Raw genomic sequence first — 15,953 nt, 5'->3', positions numbered from 1 at the left:
TGTGTTCCTGCATTACCTACAGCAATCTGAGCCTTTCTAAATGCTTTTGCAAATATTTTTAAGGATCTAAGGTTTAATAAACTGGCACTTAACAAAAATTTGTACCTCAAGGTCACTTGGCATTTGATGGGTGAGGGCTTTTAGTCTGAATTAAAAATAAATAGAAATGTTAATGAAACAGATTTTTCTCTGTATGGTGGTGAAGAAGTACATGTTAGGCTTGCAAAATGAAGTCCAAATCCTCATCCATAAGCACAGCTCAAGTCAAAAAGGATGTGATTCACAGCTGGATGACAAAACCCTCCTTCCCTGTCTTTCTGCAAAATGCAGCTGTGCTTGTTTCAGCAGTGGAGCCACAGCTGTCCCCAGAGCTGGGAAGTGAGTATGGGTACATGAGCTCTATGACTCAAAGTCTCCTTCATTTGGTCCTGTAGCACTGAACAGTTCCTCCTGTAGCATGGACGAACTATCTACCCTACTTCATCTACCCTACTTCATCACCTTCTGTATTTGCAGGTTTCCTATGTAATGAACTGTTCCCAAGCACTCCATGGTTGGTTTTGGTTTTGTTTTGTTGCATTTTTGAGGTTTTTTTGGGGGGGCGTTGTTTGTTGTGGTTTTTTGTTTTGGGTTTTTTTTTGCATTTTTTTTGCTTCTCTTTCTTTATCCTTCAGCTTTTCAGAGAGTAGTCACAAATGCTTAGTTCCCTTTCTTTGTCATTTGGCTGTGGCAGGTGAGAAGCCAGGGACGGAGCAAGATGAAGTTAAGCTGCAGAACGCCAGCAAGCAGATTGTGCAGACTGCTATCCTCCGAGCAGTGCAGCAAGTTTCCCAGGAGAGCCAGCAAAAGGAGAAGAGAACAAACAGCAGTACAAGCCTCCAGCTAGAAAGAGGAAAATTAACCAAGAAGCATGAAAAGAAGTAAAGAAGCAGATTGGTTTTTTCAGTCCTCCAGTCTGCAGTATTTTCAGCCTTCTCTTTAGTATCAGCTGTATTGCTAGTGCAATGTTACTGTCGTAAAGCAAACCAAAGTATAATCACACCTAGACATAGGGTAAAGCTGCAATAGTCCTCAGCTGAGAAATATTAAGTGCATTAGATGACTAACTCCATATTTATGCAGTGCCTCTTAACAGAAACAATAACCATAGCTATAAAAGTAGTTCCAAGCACAAGCTTTTATGATATGGACTTATTCTGAAAAGCTTGTTGCCAGTGCACTTTCGTGTAAGTTCTGCGTGCAACGTTTATGTCACTTCAGCTGGATGGACTCTTCTTTGAGTTACTGGGTTCACTGAAGCTGTCTTCACTGAAGAAATAGTTAGCAGAATGCTTTCAGGCTGCCTTGAAGCACGAGTTTGTACTTTGCTTTGATTAAACATGAACTATGTTGAAATGGCAGTATAAAGTAGATTTGGTAAGTTCCGTGAACCGATTTTTTTCTTCGTCTTGGGATGGGGGGGAAGGCAATCCAGTAAGACTGCAGCGACTGTGATTTATGACTGTGATCATAGACCTATGATCTATGTCTTTTTTTAAAGAAGTTAAAAGAAGTACAGAAGTTTTAGTCTACTTATTTGAAATACTTCTATACTTCTGCATAAAAATCACTTGTGCCTCAACTATTCTGTTTAATTTTCTTGATATTAAAAGAAGAGAAATTGATGTGCCGATATGGAGTTCACCAGCTTTTCCTTCAGTTTTGCAACTTTGCTGGGGCTTGATTTACAGAAAATTAAGACTGGAGTGGCTTAAAAATAGGTTTTGAATTTATTAATATCTTGAAGGATGGAAATACACTGTGTCTGAATTCTGTCATGGTAGATATTTCTCACCTGCTGGGCATAAAGTTACTTCAGATATTTACAATTGTTACATGTTCACTTTAAATAGCACTGTGTTAAGCTGGTAATACAGAACTTATCCTGTAACTGCTCTATATCACTGAAGAAATCCATGACTTTTCTGAAAATACAAATTAAATAAATGTAGCTTTCACTTTTATGCTCCCTTACTGTAATGGTGATTGCACTATTAACATCTGAAATGAGTAACAGTATATTTAATTCTAGAATAGCTTGTAGCTCTGCTTCAACTGAATTATTGTAGTAATACACCTAGAAATATAGAGAAGCAGATATACAGGATCTGCAAAAGGCGCAAACTTTTGAAATTGCTTTTCTACTCAGTTAGATGATTCTCAAAGAAACTGGTTTAAGTAATTGGCTATTACTTGCTGTGTCCTACTGCTTGTGTTAAACAATTTCAGGATTCTTTCTCATGGCTGGAGGCTTATTCATGAATACCCATATTCTGTAATATTAAGTCTTTGAAAACTGCTTGGTTCCTTTTTTTTTTTTTAATTCAACAGCATTGACTCATAACAGATAATGATTTAGCTCAATCTTCTTTCGCTTAAAAATGCAAAGAAGAATTCAACATGATTAAAGTTTTTCTAAATCTTCTAATAATGAAAACTGACCAGGTTTGCAAGTATGCAGTTGGTTCACTTCCATAGACACTGGGGGAATTTTCCCAGCCAAGCAAACTTTGAAAGGTGGAAGTAATTGGGTCGTGAGGCATGTGCGTGTTTGTCATGTTGGTATGTTTTCTACCATTAGCCTTTTTGCCAGTTGACCTTTGGCTGGGAGGTAGCTCTTTTGTAAGCACTCTTTGCATCTTTGCTTTCTAAGAGCCTAAGAAAACTGACCATCAGTAAAGGTTCAGTTCTGAGGCAGATGAGCAGGCAAGTCTAGTGGATGAAGTAAAGCAGTCCTGTTTGGAGACACTCCATGGTGCATAACGGTGTTTGCCATGGATTCACCTACAGTGCTGTAGGAAGGAGAGCTATAGAACAGCAAAATCCTAATTTCTTTGGAGTTATTTTCTTTTTGCTAATGCTTTTTGACCCTATGAATTTGAAATATGTCTCCTTTTTTTTTATGTGCCTGGTAGTTATTTTGATGATCTGTGTGTAGTTTGGAAATCTTTTGCATGTCCTATTTTTGTAAGTGTTAGAAAAAGAGGAATTTCAGAACACAGTGAGTCCAGGCTTTTGCTGGATCCACTGCTTCATATGAACCTATTCCACTTTCCTCCCACAATGCTCTTCTGCAATATCACTTCACTGTCCTTGCCCTTTTAGACACACTATTACTCAACCATGCCTATCATTTTCAGTGTTGTCAGAAGTCTAATATCTTGGAAAGATAAAATGGTAGGAAGCCTAACAGAGCCTTGTGGAAGTTTTCGATGGTGTCCTATCAAGGAAAAACAAATGCTGTAGCTTAAACAGCATAGTTTTTCCTGAGAACCAAATAATGTGTCTATCATCTATAGTATATATATCTCTAAATTAAGGCATGCATTTGATATCTCTTATTGACAAAGGGTATTCTGCACACCACTTGCATCCAGGATATGTACTTGAGATCTGTATTGCACACAAGAGAGCTGCACAGAAGAAAACTTTACACTTGGCTTGTTATATGCTTACTACATGGTGAAAGCAGGTATTTTTGGTATCTTCACTGACAGATTATATTTTCTGGACAAAACGGAGGCTAGAGAAATTATTACAGATGTGATACAGGTCTGATTACAAATAAAAAATCTCTTAAAGAAACTCTTAATATCTTACATGTCTCTGGTTTCTCTTGTCAAAAGAAGGGAAGCAATTTTCAGATTCACCAGACAATCTTATGAATCAAAAAATGTGTTTGTGAGGTTTCTAGTAATGAATGCACTATTCAGCACAATAATTCATATCTTAAAAGTAGAAGACAATCAAAATGGTATCTATGTGTGTTTAAAAAAAGCACACCACCTTTTAGCACCTATCAGTGGTAAGTAGAAGGATAAACAAACATGTGAAAGTATATTTATCCCATGAAGAATTGGGTGCCTGGAGTTATCCTGTACTGAGCTTGCTGAGTTTTCATTCAGGTTGATTATCACAATTTTATTATGATACATGTGCTATTCTTTGTAAAGTAATCAAGCAGCAACACCTAAATGAAAATAATGGAAATTCACCTGGCCACAGCAGGATGTTTTAAAAGATTACTAAATGTCACTCTTCATAAAGTTTTTGGTTCTCTGTGGTTGCATTGAAAATCCCTGCTCTAAAATAAAAAAAACCAACAACCCTGTGGCTTAGCAACAGCCATCTTAATTTTATAATTTCATAAATATAAAAACATAGAAATGGTAATATTAAAGTTAAGAGAGTTAAGAGTTGGAAATCCTTGAATATTTATTCAATAGCAAACAATGCACCTAAGAATCTTACAGTCTCGACTCATGTTGGTTTTGATGTTTTGGGTTTTTTTTTTGGTGACTTGTTGAGTTTCTCAGTTTGTAGTATGTCTACAATGGTAAGTATATAAAAATAGCTGTGCAACTTTCTTAATATGACTGCCATGAAGTATGCTGCACTTGTTCTTTAAATGTGTACTAATGTCAAATACAGGGGGTAATATGTCATTACTGAAGGTTTTTCTTAAAAAAAATTAATCTAAATTAAGGGAAAAGATAAGAGGAAGCAGCATGTGTTCTTGAAAGGATGTCGATTCACTCTAAGTCTCTTGCTTACCCACTCAGGTCTCTGAAGAAATTAAATTAAGGAAAACATGACTATCGGAATAGCCTAATTTCTCTCAATGGGTTACTGCAACACAGGGACCAACTGTTAAAATAGTTTCTGGGAGTGAGGGGGAAAACCCAACCTGCTGGTAATGTCTTCCTCATCTGATACTCAGTAAAGAGTGAGCAGCAGTGCTGATGGAGCCTGCTTTCTAATGGATGGGTTTTCTTGTAGTTGTCTTTTGATGCCTCATGATAAGCTCTGGCAGAACCTTTCTCTATTTTGGGTTTTCCAGAACAAAGGGCTTCTCTGAGGCCTAATATGTTTTTAATTTGTGCTGTATCCTGCCTGTCAAAGGGAGCAGAAATGAGGTCTCTTTCCTCTACTTCTGGAGCTTCATTCTCAAAACCTGGTGGACAAACATGGGCTTTTGTTTTTAGAGACCAATGTATCTTCCCCAGATTTGGTCAACATGAGCAACAATTTCTTTAATCTTTAAGACTGAATGGATGGGCACACATACTAGCTGTGTTTGAGTCATCTGGGGAACACCAAGAAATAGATACATATTTTAAATGCATTTGCTTCTAAGATGTTCTTGTCTGCCAGGCAGATTTTCTTTGTTTAATTAACATAAGCAGCTTTTCTTTTTTAATAACTTTTCCTCCAGTGACTTGCTGCTTGGATTTTGTTATATGAGCTTGCTGGTTTTAACACTAAAACAATAATAGTTCATGTTTAGTTTGGGTTTGATTAGAACCCCTGTGGAATTACACATTGTGGTGTGGCTTTTGTCTTTTCTTTCATGAAAGGTGAGTAGCAACAATAAATAAAATTCTAAAGAGAAGGAAGTGTGGGACTTTGTTGTTGTGGCAGTGTTTTGTGTTGGGGTTTTTTCCCTCAGTTGCCTATAGCAGGAGGCCACGTGGTACAGATCATCACGTATCATTCACATGTGACAGTATCTGTGTGTAGAACTTGTGCAGAAAGAAAATTAACTCTTATGCAAGCTGGAAACTGAACCCACCTACACTGGTTCTAAAATGTTAGAGTAAGACACTCCTGGTAGCTTTAAGGAAGATGTTCCATGTGTGCTTTGAGAGTTGAAACCCATTTAGAAGCACCAGCTAGTGAAGACTGTGATTGTTTGCTTTGTGATATGAGGTGGAAAATGAGCACTACTGTATTGTTCTGAAGACTTAAATGCTACATCCATGACTTTAAATTGTGTCCTTTGGCAGGGTGACCCATTTGCTCCTGCCCTAAGGAGTGAGTATGTGCTATTCTGTGTGCACATGCATCCCAGAAGGTTAAGCCCTTGTCTCCAGTTGCTATAGCAGATGCACTTGCCATATATTTGCTTAGTAAACATACATCCTACTATTGCTTTTTCCCTTCATTTTTTTCATATGAGACAGCTCATTCTGAAAATCCTTAGCCACAAGATGAGCTATGAAAGCCATCTGCTTCCAGAACAGGGAGAGTGAATATGATAAATCTTCTTTGCTTCATTGGTGGGATATTGACCCTTTCCCACAGCTCAGTATTTCCAAGGGGACAACTGTGTTAATCAGTGCTTTCTTGCCCTCTCTTACTGAGGGATTACTCTTAAAGCGGTGATCTTTAATATTTGCTTCCACGGCAAAAACTGCTCCTGGGACACAGTTTGCCCTGGCTTGTGACAGTTTACTAGGTCCAGCTGACTTCAGATTTCCCATAGACTGCATACCTGGTTTGAGTTTACTCGCTATACTAGAAAAGCAGACTTTCAGATCTGAATGTCTACAGTGATAAGGATCTAATAGTTCACTTGGTACTTCACCAGCTGAAGAAGTTCATATGTGCACAGTCCAGCAACCTTGTTGGATCATGTAATTCCTCCTATCATATTTCCCAGAATTATAGAGACTTTTATACAGCCACTTTGTTTTACTGAGCATTAGGCTTCCTAAATCTACAGGCAGGAACAAGAAGTCATCTTGTCCTCTTCTGTTTAGATCACTGAAACCTGCAGGGAGCAACAGAAGTTGCTCTGCGTGGGAAAATGACCTTCATTGCAGAGCTACTTTTGTGGCTCTTCCCTTGACCTCATGTTGTTTTATTTTCAGGCATTCACTTCCAGACAGTAGTCCTATTGAGAGATCCACAAAACAGAGATGTCTGAGATATCAGAGGTGCAAGGACCCTATGTGTCCTTCCATCATCCTCAAATTTAAAGAAATCGGCCCCATGCCATGCTTCCCTCTGGTAACTGGATGAAAGAACATGAGGTTACAAATTTCCTCAGCACTTGAGACACTCCGATGCCACCAAGTCAAGAGCTGTATTCAGGAGGTACACAAACTGTTCGTTCTGTTTGCTAAAGCTGGCTTCAAGGATCAGTGCCTGAGTGAGGAAGCAATTGCTCATCACTTTGCTCAGGAGCTGGATGGATGAGAAAGAAGAATGTCTCAAGCTAGGCTCCAACAAGTACAACTTTGCAGAAGGCACTGGGCTTCTACCTGACCAGGAATATTCCTCTACCAGGTGGAAACAAGTCCGTCCTTCTGTGGGGCTATATTGGTGCTCTGTTTGGTTTTGTTTAATTAAAAGAAAAAAAGGAAAAAGAAAAGCCCTTGAGTGCTCTGTGTTCACTACTAGTCAGGAAAGCAAATGCCAAACAAATTTCTACCAAACAGATTTGGAATTCAAGACCACTCTTCAGGCTACCTGACCTCATTAAAAAAAACCCATTTTTTTCAAGGCCAGATTGGTATTTATGCTTCTATAACTTGACTTGTGCCTTCAGCCTTTTCTCCTTTTCCTTATAATGCAAGGAAACACTGAAGTCTGCAAGATAAAGGTAACCTCCACTGTTTGTTGGTTGGGTTAGGGGTGTGTGCCTACTTTTTTTTACTCCAATTAACCTCTGCCGTTGTCTCTCAAGGTCACCTTTTTCCTTGTTCTGAAAAAAATGCTCGAGAAAAAAAAATACCAGGTCATTCCTGTAGTCCCTGTTTTAATCTCTGTGTTCCAACATATCTGCGGCAACATGTTTTTCCTTGATTTAGGCAAAAATCCCTGTTGTTATTGCATCTTCTGTTCTTTAAACAGTTTTCCCTGTACCTGCATTATGTGTAGAAGTAGGATTGTAGAAACTATCACCATGTTATGATTCTGAAGCTGCCAAAACTGTGTATCATATATGCTAAATCCTTGCTTCTTTGAAAAATCCTGTACTCTTAGAAATCAGATTATATAACTCCATCTGCCCTGATAAGAATTAGGTTAACATCTATTTTGCCTGCTGGCAGACTAGAAGGCTTTTTTGTTTTTTTTTCTTTTCCAATGTCTACATCTTAGGCTATTGGCTTGATTATTTGGAATGTTAACCATCCAACTAGGGAGCACAGTGAAAGACAGAGAATTAGGATCCTAGCTATTGTAAAGGGATGAGTACAAAGCTGATGACATATACCTCCAGGATGTGCATGACCTGCGATTTGGAGGTACAATAATAAACAGCCTTTCACAGATTATGATGTCCAGATACTAGCAGCTTTCATTGTGCAGATGGTGATGCTGTCAGGAAATGTCAGCCTTTGGTCTCTAAACGTCTGTCACATTTCATTAGGGCACACAGATGACTATGTTCCCTCCACTGGTGAGGCTTGATAGCAGATAACAAGTGAGTTCTGCTGGTAATTGCCCTGTTCCTTATTATTTTGTGATCTGTTCGTATCACCCAAGCACACATACCTACAGAAGCAAAAAATGCTTCCACATAGGGATTTTCACTCTGTTGGTGACAAACAAATGTGTCATCACTTAGCGAGGTGCCAAATGCTCTGCAGAAGGACAAAGAAACCCAATTTTCTTTCAGTATGCCTCTCTAGAGGAACAGTGCATCAGCCTAAGGATTCAGTGTATGTTTTCAGACACCTATGGGAGACAGACAACTCCTCTTTGTTTAGCAACTGTCACTTTGGGTATCAGACTGTACTATGTCTCTGCTGTCATTTTTCCTCCACCTTGGACTGAAACTCCAACAGCACAGATGCAAGAAGAACAACAGGGAACATAAAGGGGCATGATCGAGCCACGGTTTTATTCTAGCAGTCAAAGAGCATAGCTAAAACCCCTACTCCCTCCCCAATCTTTCTGGCATGCAGTAATGGAGTAACAGCTGAAGTGATGGGGTCTGGGGACCCTAGCTTCTTTTACATGACCTTCCTGATCAAAATATAGGAGGAACCCAGTGGAACACCAATGTAGAAAGGCCAGAAGTGGACACTGAAGACCCTTGAAAACACCAGTCCCAACTCTGAGGTGATGCTAGAGTTAGAGAGTTGACCTAAGGAAGCAATTTTCCTGCAGATTTTTCCTATAGATTTTTATTCCTTATAACATAAAATCACTTGTGTTATGTTTTTGCAGAGAACATTCTTTTGAGTGAAATGAAGCAGCTGTCTCTTTGGGGGAAACAAATTACACACCAACAGAAACTTGCCCAGCCTAGAACACACCCTCGCTGCTCAGTCTTTCTTGCCAGCCTTATGTGTGCTTTATGCATTAAAAAAAATACAACAAAAGAAGCACAAAACAACAGTAATTTTGAGGTGAACACTCTGTGATAGATGAAACCTGGTGCCTGTGCATAATAGCAGAAAGCCTGTGATGTTATGTGACATGAAGCTCACAACTGTACATAAATGTCAGACTGTCAGCACTACTTTCATAGTCTGGCACAACTCCATACCAAAAGCCTTGAACACTACTCCTGGTTGTTTCTGGTTTGCTGTTTACGCTATGTGGGAGAAAGAAAGGTTGATACCACGCTTTGTCTTTTTAAAAAGTCCTTCATTTGCTGTTAATGGAAGCCCATTAACTTACCTGGAAACAAAAAACCCCACCCTATTCTGGCTGTAGCTAGAAGAAACCATGGTATGAGGTAGAAGCTGCATTTTTGTATTCACATTTGGTACATTGATAGGATCAGAAATGATTAGTAACTTCAGAAAAAAAAGATTTCCAAGCATGTTTTCTGGAGCATGTTAGAGCAGGAGTAGCTATTAAATATTCATTAGGCTTTATTTTCAACAGGCACGTTTCCTGTGTACTTTCAAATGAACTTCTTATGATTTTACTCCCTGTCAGCCATAGTGATCCTAAAATCTCATGTGAGCGACTTCTGGCTTTACATATATTCTCTAATGCTTCTCCTAGAGATAAATCAATGATAAGGAATTATTATTTTCTAGCAAGCGGGGTAAGGGATTCTTATAAGTCATCTCTTTTCACAGACTAGCTCTACCTGTCCCTCTGCAAAAAGGCAGTCTGCCAAGTTAGCCATTATGCAACACTCTATACCCATCACAGCAAATTAAGGAAAAAAGCCACAGGCCCCAGCTGAGGTTTAAAAATTGTACGTGTTTATGTTTTAATTGTGTTAAAGGCACATGATGTTTCTGTAAGAAAGCACCTGGAGGAGCACTGGCTCTGGCTCATTCCCATTTTGAAATCTGAAGTATTTCTATTTTTAAAATTACTATTATTTTGGAAGAGCTATCTAAATAAATCAATACTTTAAACACAGTGTAGAATTATTTTCCTAGGAGCTGAGAAAACCTTTGTCATGTTTGTCTTTATTTCTGAACCTGGTTTTTCATTGCAGTTAATGAGTCTAAGCTCCTAAAAGTTCCTGGCAAGATTCTCACCACCTTGAAAAGAGCCTGGATTTCACCCAATTACGCTTCTGACATTAGCTTCAAAATTGCTGCTGCTGTTGCTGCTTACAAGTTGTACAAATCACAGTCCATATCTTGGCAACAAACCATACATGACAATGCACTATGAGCTCAGCTGAACCTGAGTTACCCACTTACGCGAACATCTGAGGTCAGCAGTGGAGTTTTCTCTGTCTGCCTTCCTCAGAAAGCGAGGCTTACATGCTCACATTAGCTGTTTGTGTTTGTACCTTCTGATAGCTTTTGTATTGGTTGCAGCAAAACCTGGCAGAAAGGTCTCAGGATGTGACACCCCTTCCTGCACGGACATGGATCATAGTGGGAAAAATAGTGTGGAAGGCTTGATTTTGAGGGATGCTGTAAGGAAAGAAACCTTTCCACTGAACATGTCTGAGCTACACACTCTTTTAGTCTCATATGTATAACTCAATTACTCCAGGATTTATGGTATTATTTATAGTAGGTCTTACTTCTAAGACATTTCTGTACAACTAAGATTTTGGAGTTTTTTGGGGGGGTTGAGGTTATAAATTCTTTGCACAAGTTACAGTAGCACTCTGAGATCTAGACAGCAACATTTGGCAGATTTATGTGATCTAGGCCAATTTATGAAAGGAAAATCCTCTGTAATTGCATTTGGCAAAGGCCTGAAAATAAAAAACTGCATATGTCTTATAAAAAGGAGAGAGCAAAGAGTTCCTTAAACATAGGAATTTATTCACTTAATACAATATTCTTCAAATAACATGGTATAGTCAACTTTTGTCAAGTTTCATGCATTCAATAGTGCTTAAAACTTTGTATACACACAAACACATTAAAAAAATCAGAAATAGTAGCTGGAATCAAACTCTGAATATAGGTACTTTAGCACTAAGGTACACAAACAAATGAAATTTCCTTCCTTTTTTTCTCTTTTGCCATTATTTTTTTTAGCTAAAAGATGCATTTATGACCAAGGAACTTGTCATTCATGCTTTGTTGCAGCTTACTCTTCAAAGAATGCATTACATTTAGAAGCTGAAGAAAATACAAGATCTGATTGCTCTTAACATTCAAACCATAGCCTAAGAAGCTCTTCATATATTAAAAGAAATATTAGTGTTACATATTTATTCACCAGAGGCTTCTCTCAGTCCTTTTAATATATAAAATACAACTTGCAGCTGTACAATCTTTACCTTATGCACAGATAAAAATCCCCACAACATGGAAAACATGTTAAGATCCTTTCAACTGCAAATACAAAATTAACCACTTGGTTAAGATATGCTCCAGCATTTCTGAACATTGGAGGGAAATATTCCTTGCACTCTGGGACTCTTGAAATCTGATTGAAAATTCAAATGATGCCAACATATTTTCTCATGATAATGCTTTCCTGCATTAGCCACCAATGTGGCATTTGCCAAAGCTACATCATTGTAGTCAATGTCTAAATTTGTAAATATTCCCAATTTCCCTTCACTGCAGTCTATAAACATCCAGATGATGGAGAATTCTCCTATCCTGCTAATGAGCAGTAACTCAGGAATATTTGAATAACTCCAGGAGTATTTGATACTTCCATGAATTGTGGCACCAGAGGAAAAACATGTCTTTCCTAAAGAAGTCTGATTCGTTTCTACATAGAGATGCCAGTCATACAAGAAATTTTCTTTTACCAGGATATATAGCTCTGTTTGTGTGTGTGCTAAAGAACAAGGCTGTTTCATTAGTGGTTGCAGTCAAGCAGTCCAAAAAATGTCAATATCTCATAGATTTTTTATTTTTGCAAAAGTTTTATCTTTTTTCAAAAGTTTGCATTTAGTTCTCCTTTTAAACATTGCTTTAGCCTCAGAAGCAGCACCTTTTCCTGGCCATTTCAATCGCAGAGCCATGCTGTGCCACACCGCAGAGAACCCCTGAAATGGCTCATGCATCTTGATGTGGCTGGTAGCTCTGCATGGGAACTTCAGGAGCTCTGGTGGTGGTGTCCTCCTAGAACCAGCTGGACTTTCCCAGAGGGTATTTACTTCTTCACTGAATATTTGCCATAAAACATATTGAACTCAGTGTGTGGCAAAGACTTGCTGTTTTCAAAGCCAACTTTTGAGACATTTCCTTCTTTTCATATTTTTTACCAGCTTTGAAACTGCTAAAACAATGCCTTGGAAATACAGTGCAACAGAAAACTTCTTATGGTATTGTGTTAATAATTTTTATTTGAGTATTTTTAAATCAGTCAAAACATATTGAAAATTTTCAACTTTATCACAGGTTTTCTTAGAGGTTTTGATTGTCAGGCTTGCTTTCTACACTGAATATAATGTTTAATCAACAATTACCTCAAATACAATAAAAGGCTTTTGCAAGAGGAAGGGGAAGACCAATTCCTGGAGCACAGGTGAAAGAAATACCTGTCAAAAATTACTAGATGTAACTGCTCCTGTCCTAAGATCATGAATGGGTTAGAAACCTTCGCAGCAACCTTTCAGACTTTATGATTTTGTGATTGTTTAGTGTTGTATACATTATACTGTCAGGGTGACTAAGCACTGGCACAGGTTGCCCGGGGAGTTTATGGAGTCTCTATCCTTGGAGTTATTCAAAAACCACCTGGACATGGTCTGGGAAACTGGCTCTGGGTGACCGTGCATGAGCAGGGCAGTTGGAGCAGATGACCTCCAGAGGCCCCTTCCAACCTCAGCCACTCTGTGATCCTGTGAAATTTGATTGATTCAGTCTCTCCTCATTCATATGAGATGTGAAGAAAAACAGGAATTAAAGAAATAAGGGACTTTCCTTGGAATAAAAGATACATTACAACAGGAAGAAGATTGTTAAAGAGACCCTTGGATAACCTCACTCTGTGAGACACCTCAGTGTGAGCTCAGCTCCTACTGCATACAAGTTTCCTTGGGCTGCAGGATAAAAGATTTAATGGATTTAAAGGAGAGAATAAGCATGAAGAAGAAATCCATTGAGAGTTACTATATACAAAAATGCTTAGAGACCTATGGAAATTTGAGCTGAAAATGGATAGATTATAAGTCACTGTTTAAGTCTTTTTTAAGCAGTTGACATAACAGCTCAGTTATCGTAATTGATAATGTTTAGTGCTCTTATTTCAAAGTCAGGTTGTCTGCTGCCATAGGTCTGTATTGTTCCCCTTTGCTGATGTAGAGCAGAACCCCTTTAAATCAATCAATTATAAGAAGAATATTTTCCTGTGCCCTGCACTAAGGAGATATATTCTAAGTCAATGCAAATAGGATAAAACTATTAGAAGCTATTAGATTTCCTGTTCCAGCCAAGGCTCTTGCGTTTCATTCAGTCTTACACTACAGTATTTTATGCTGAAGTGTGGACTTTGTTTCAGGAAATTAACATATTCACAATCACAGAGTGCAGAGGTAAAATGGAACAAGGAATAGCACGGAAGAGGTTTGGTGTGTGTCCTCCTTAACTGTACCAGCTGAACTCCTTCATTTGCTAAAGTTGTGTCTCTAGTCTCTAAGTGCAGGGTGACTGCAGCTACCACATAGAACACAGCATTGCATGATGCACTTGGAATTGAGTGATGGGGCACTGTCATGGGATGCTCAGTGTTTATCCATAGGGAGAAATCATACTCCCAGCGAGACTTCCATCCAAAGGAAACGGGTGATCCATGAGGAGCATAGAGGTAAGCAGATGAGAGCAGAAGGGCAGGGCTCAGCCAAAACCAGAGTCACAACCCACACCCGCCCCTTCCAGGTCACTACCTCCAAAGCACAGAATGAAAACAGCCCTATAGATGTGCGCCATCAATGGCCCAAAGAAGAGGTAAGGGAATGGCTGAGCCAGAGCAGCCTTTCCCTCAGCATCCAGCACTCTGCCTCCCAAAAGGAGCAGACACAAATGAGAGGGGTGCTACAGAGGGCTGGTGTTGAAAAGCTGCTTTTACAAGGCTTGAAATAAAGTTTCTGAATTTAAATTCTTGATAGGTAAGAGGAACTTCATGTTATTCAGCGTAATTTTGTTCAAAATTCAGAAAAAATATTATTGAAATATGGAATATTAAAGTTTATGCTGAATGTGTTTCTAAAACCAGTGACAGCTTTCTGGAGGAAACGTCTGTACAATCTGGTGGTATTCCCTGCAGACAAAAATTCAGCAATTACAAGACAGGACTAAAGCTCTGTGCAGGGGGGTTATCTTACCTTTCTTAATTTTTTTTTTAATGGTCACCGTTAGTCATGTGTGAAATCTTAGTAAGTATTTGCTTAGCATGACTATTAAAAGATGTTAGAGGACAGGAATCCTGTCACAGAGTAAATAATAGTTTTCAATCTTACCACAAGCTAGCACTAGAAGTAAAAACTCTGAGATTATTGGAGTTACAGAGTTAGTAAAGACATTTCTGAGGTATTAGTTGCTGAAGATGTAAAGAATCAAAACATGGTAATTTTTCTTAACTGAGAAGTTGCCACAAAAAAGAACAAAATTCACTCTTAATGAGTGGGCTGAAAATAATCAAGATCTAAACCTAAGAAAGGTCCAGCAACGACAGATGTTTACATAAATCGCACAATGTGTTTAATTTCACAATGGCATGGGCTCTGCTGTAAAATATATTGTTAGCGTTAATGAAACTCATTTTAAGACTTATGTGGAAGTAAGATATCTGTGTGATAATATAACCTATTTGTTCTGCTGCTTATAATTTTCTCTGTATTTTTCCCTCACCCACCATGGGATGATTTATCTCAATTTCACTGTCATCCTCTTAATGAAGTTAGCCAAGATTCTCCAGTATTAAATTACAGAGAGCACACAGGCTGACGATTTGGAGCTCTGAACTCTTTAAACTGGCGGTCCCTTCCTGGGGAAAAACTCTTTATTAAAGATTTATTTCATCTGCCCTTTGAAACTAGTGAATTACCATCAATTTGAAAGTTTTGCTAAGGTTATTCCCTGGCAAAAAAGGGGAAGTGGAATCAATCTCTGCTGCTGCAGAGCTGGTTTTTGTGATAACTGTATCAGGCAACCTTTAAAGAAATTGGATTGTAGTCATGTTTCAGACACAGCCATATTATATATATTTTTTTTAACATGACTGCAGTCTGCTTTATTTAGAGCTGTTAAAATGGGATAATTAGTGCACCAATTAAATGGATGGTGAAAGGCAGCTGCTGCTGTTTGCTGCAGAGCACATTGCACCCTGATCTACCCCAGAAGGAGCCGGAAGTGCTAGATGGTCGCTCCCATGAAGGGGAGAACAGCAGCCCCTGGTTTTTGGTTGGCATGCTTGATTAGAGAAGCTCTACCTAAGCTCCTGCTCTTTAGGTTTATTGGTTATCCTTGAAGATCTCTGCTCGAGCCTCAGCTGCCCTCACAGCCTTGGCATTTTCTGAGCCATGTCCCAGGATTAAAACAGTGCTACAAACAAGGGTGTAAGATCACTGCTGTTACCTCAAGTGCTTTCTTTATCTGACAACATGGTCATCACAGGTGGCTTGTGACATTTTCAGTGGTCCTCCTTTCAGCATTGTTCTGCCCAAATATTTTAAATTAACTATTTTCTCAACATTTAAATGTTTTTTTATGTTATATGAGGTAATAGCTGAGGTTTTGAAAGGAGTATATCTTAACTGAACACAATACCCTCATTACTTGGTC

General features: G+C 38.6%; 1 protein-coding gene across 1 annotated transcript; it reads left to right on the top strand.

The window, feature by feature from the left end:
- The first annotated feature begins 204 nt into the window (after positions 1-204).
- On the top strand, positions 205-2,642 carry AKAIN1 (A-kinase anchor inhibitor 1). The gene has a single exon (XM_030508331.1). The coding sequence runs from the start codon at positions 529-531 to the stop codon at positions 922-924; it is 396 nt and encodes a 131-aa protein (XP_030364191.1). The 5' UTR covers positions 205-528; the 3' UTR covers positions 925-2,642.
- The last annotated feature ends 13,311 nt before the right edge of the window (positions 2,643-15,953 follow it).

The sequence above is a fragment of the Strigops habroptila genome, chromosome 1 (assembly GCF_004027225.2).
Source record: "Strigops habroptila isolate Jane chromosome 1, bStrHab1.2.pri, whole genome shotgun sequence".
Taxonomy (NCBI): Eukaryota; Metazoa; Chordata; class Aves; order Psittaciformes; family Psittacidae; genus Strigops; species Strigops habroptila.
This window is presented reverse-complemented; position numbering and strand designations above follow the sequence as displayed.

Bases quoted from the DNA above. Each gene is read 5' to 3' on its own strand.
- AKAIN1 (XM_030508331.1), top strand. From the start codon at position 529: ATGAACTGTTCCCAAGCACTCCATGGTTGGTTTTGGTTTTGTTTTGTT.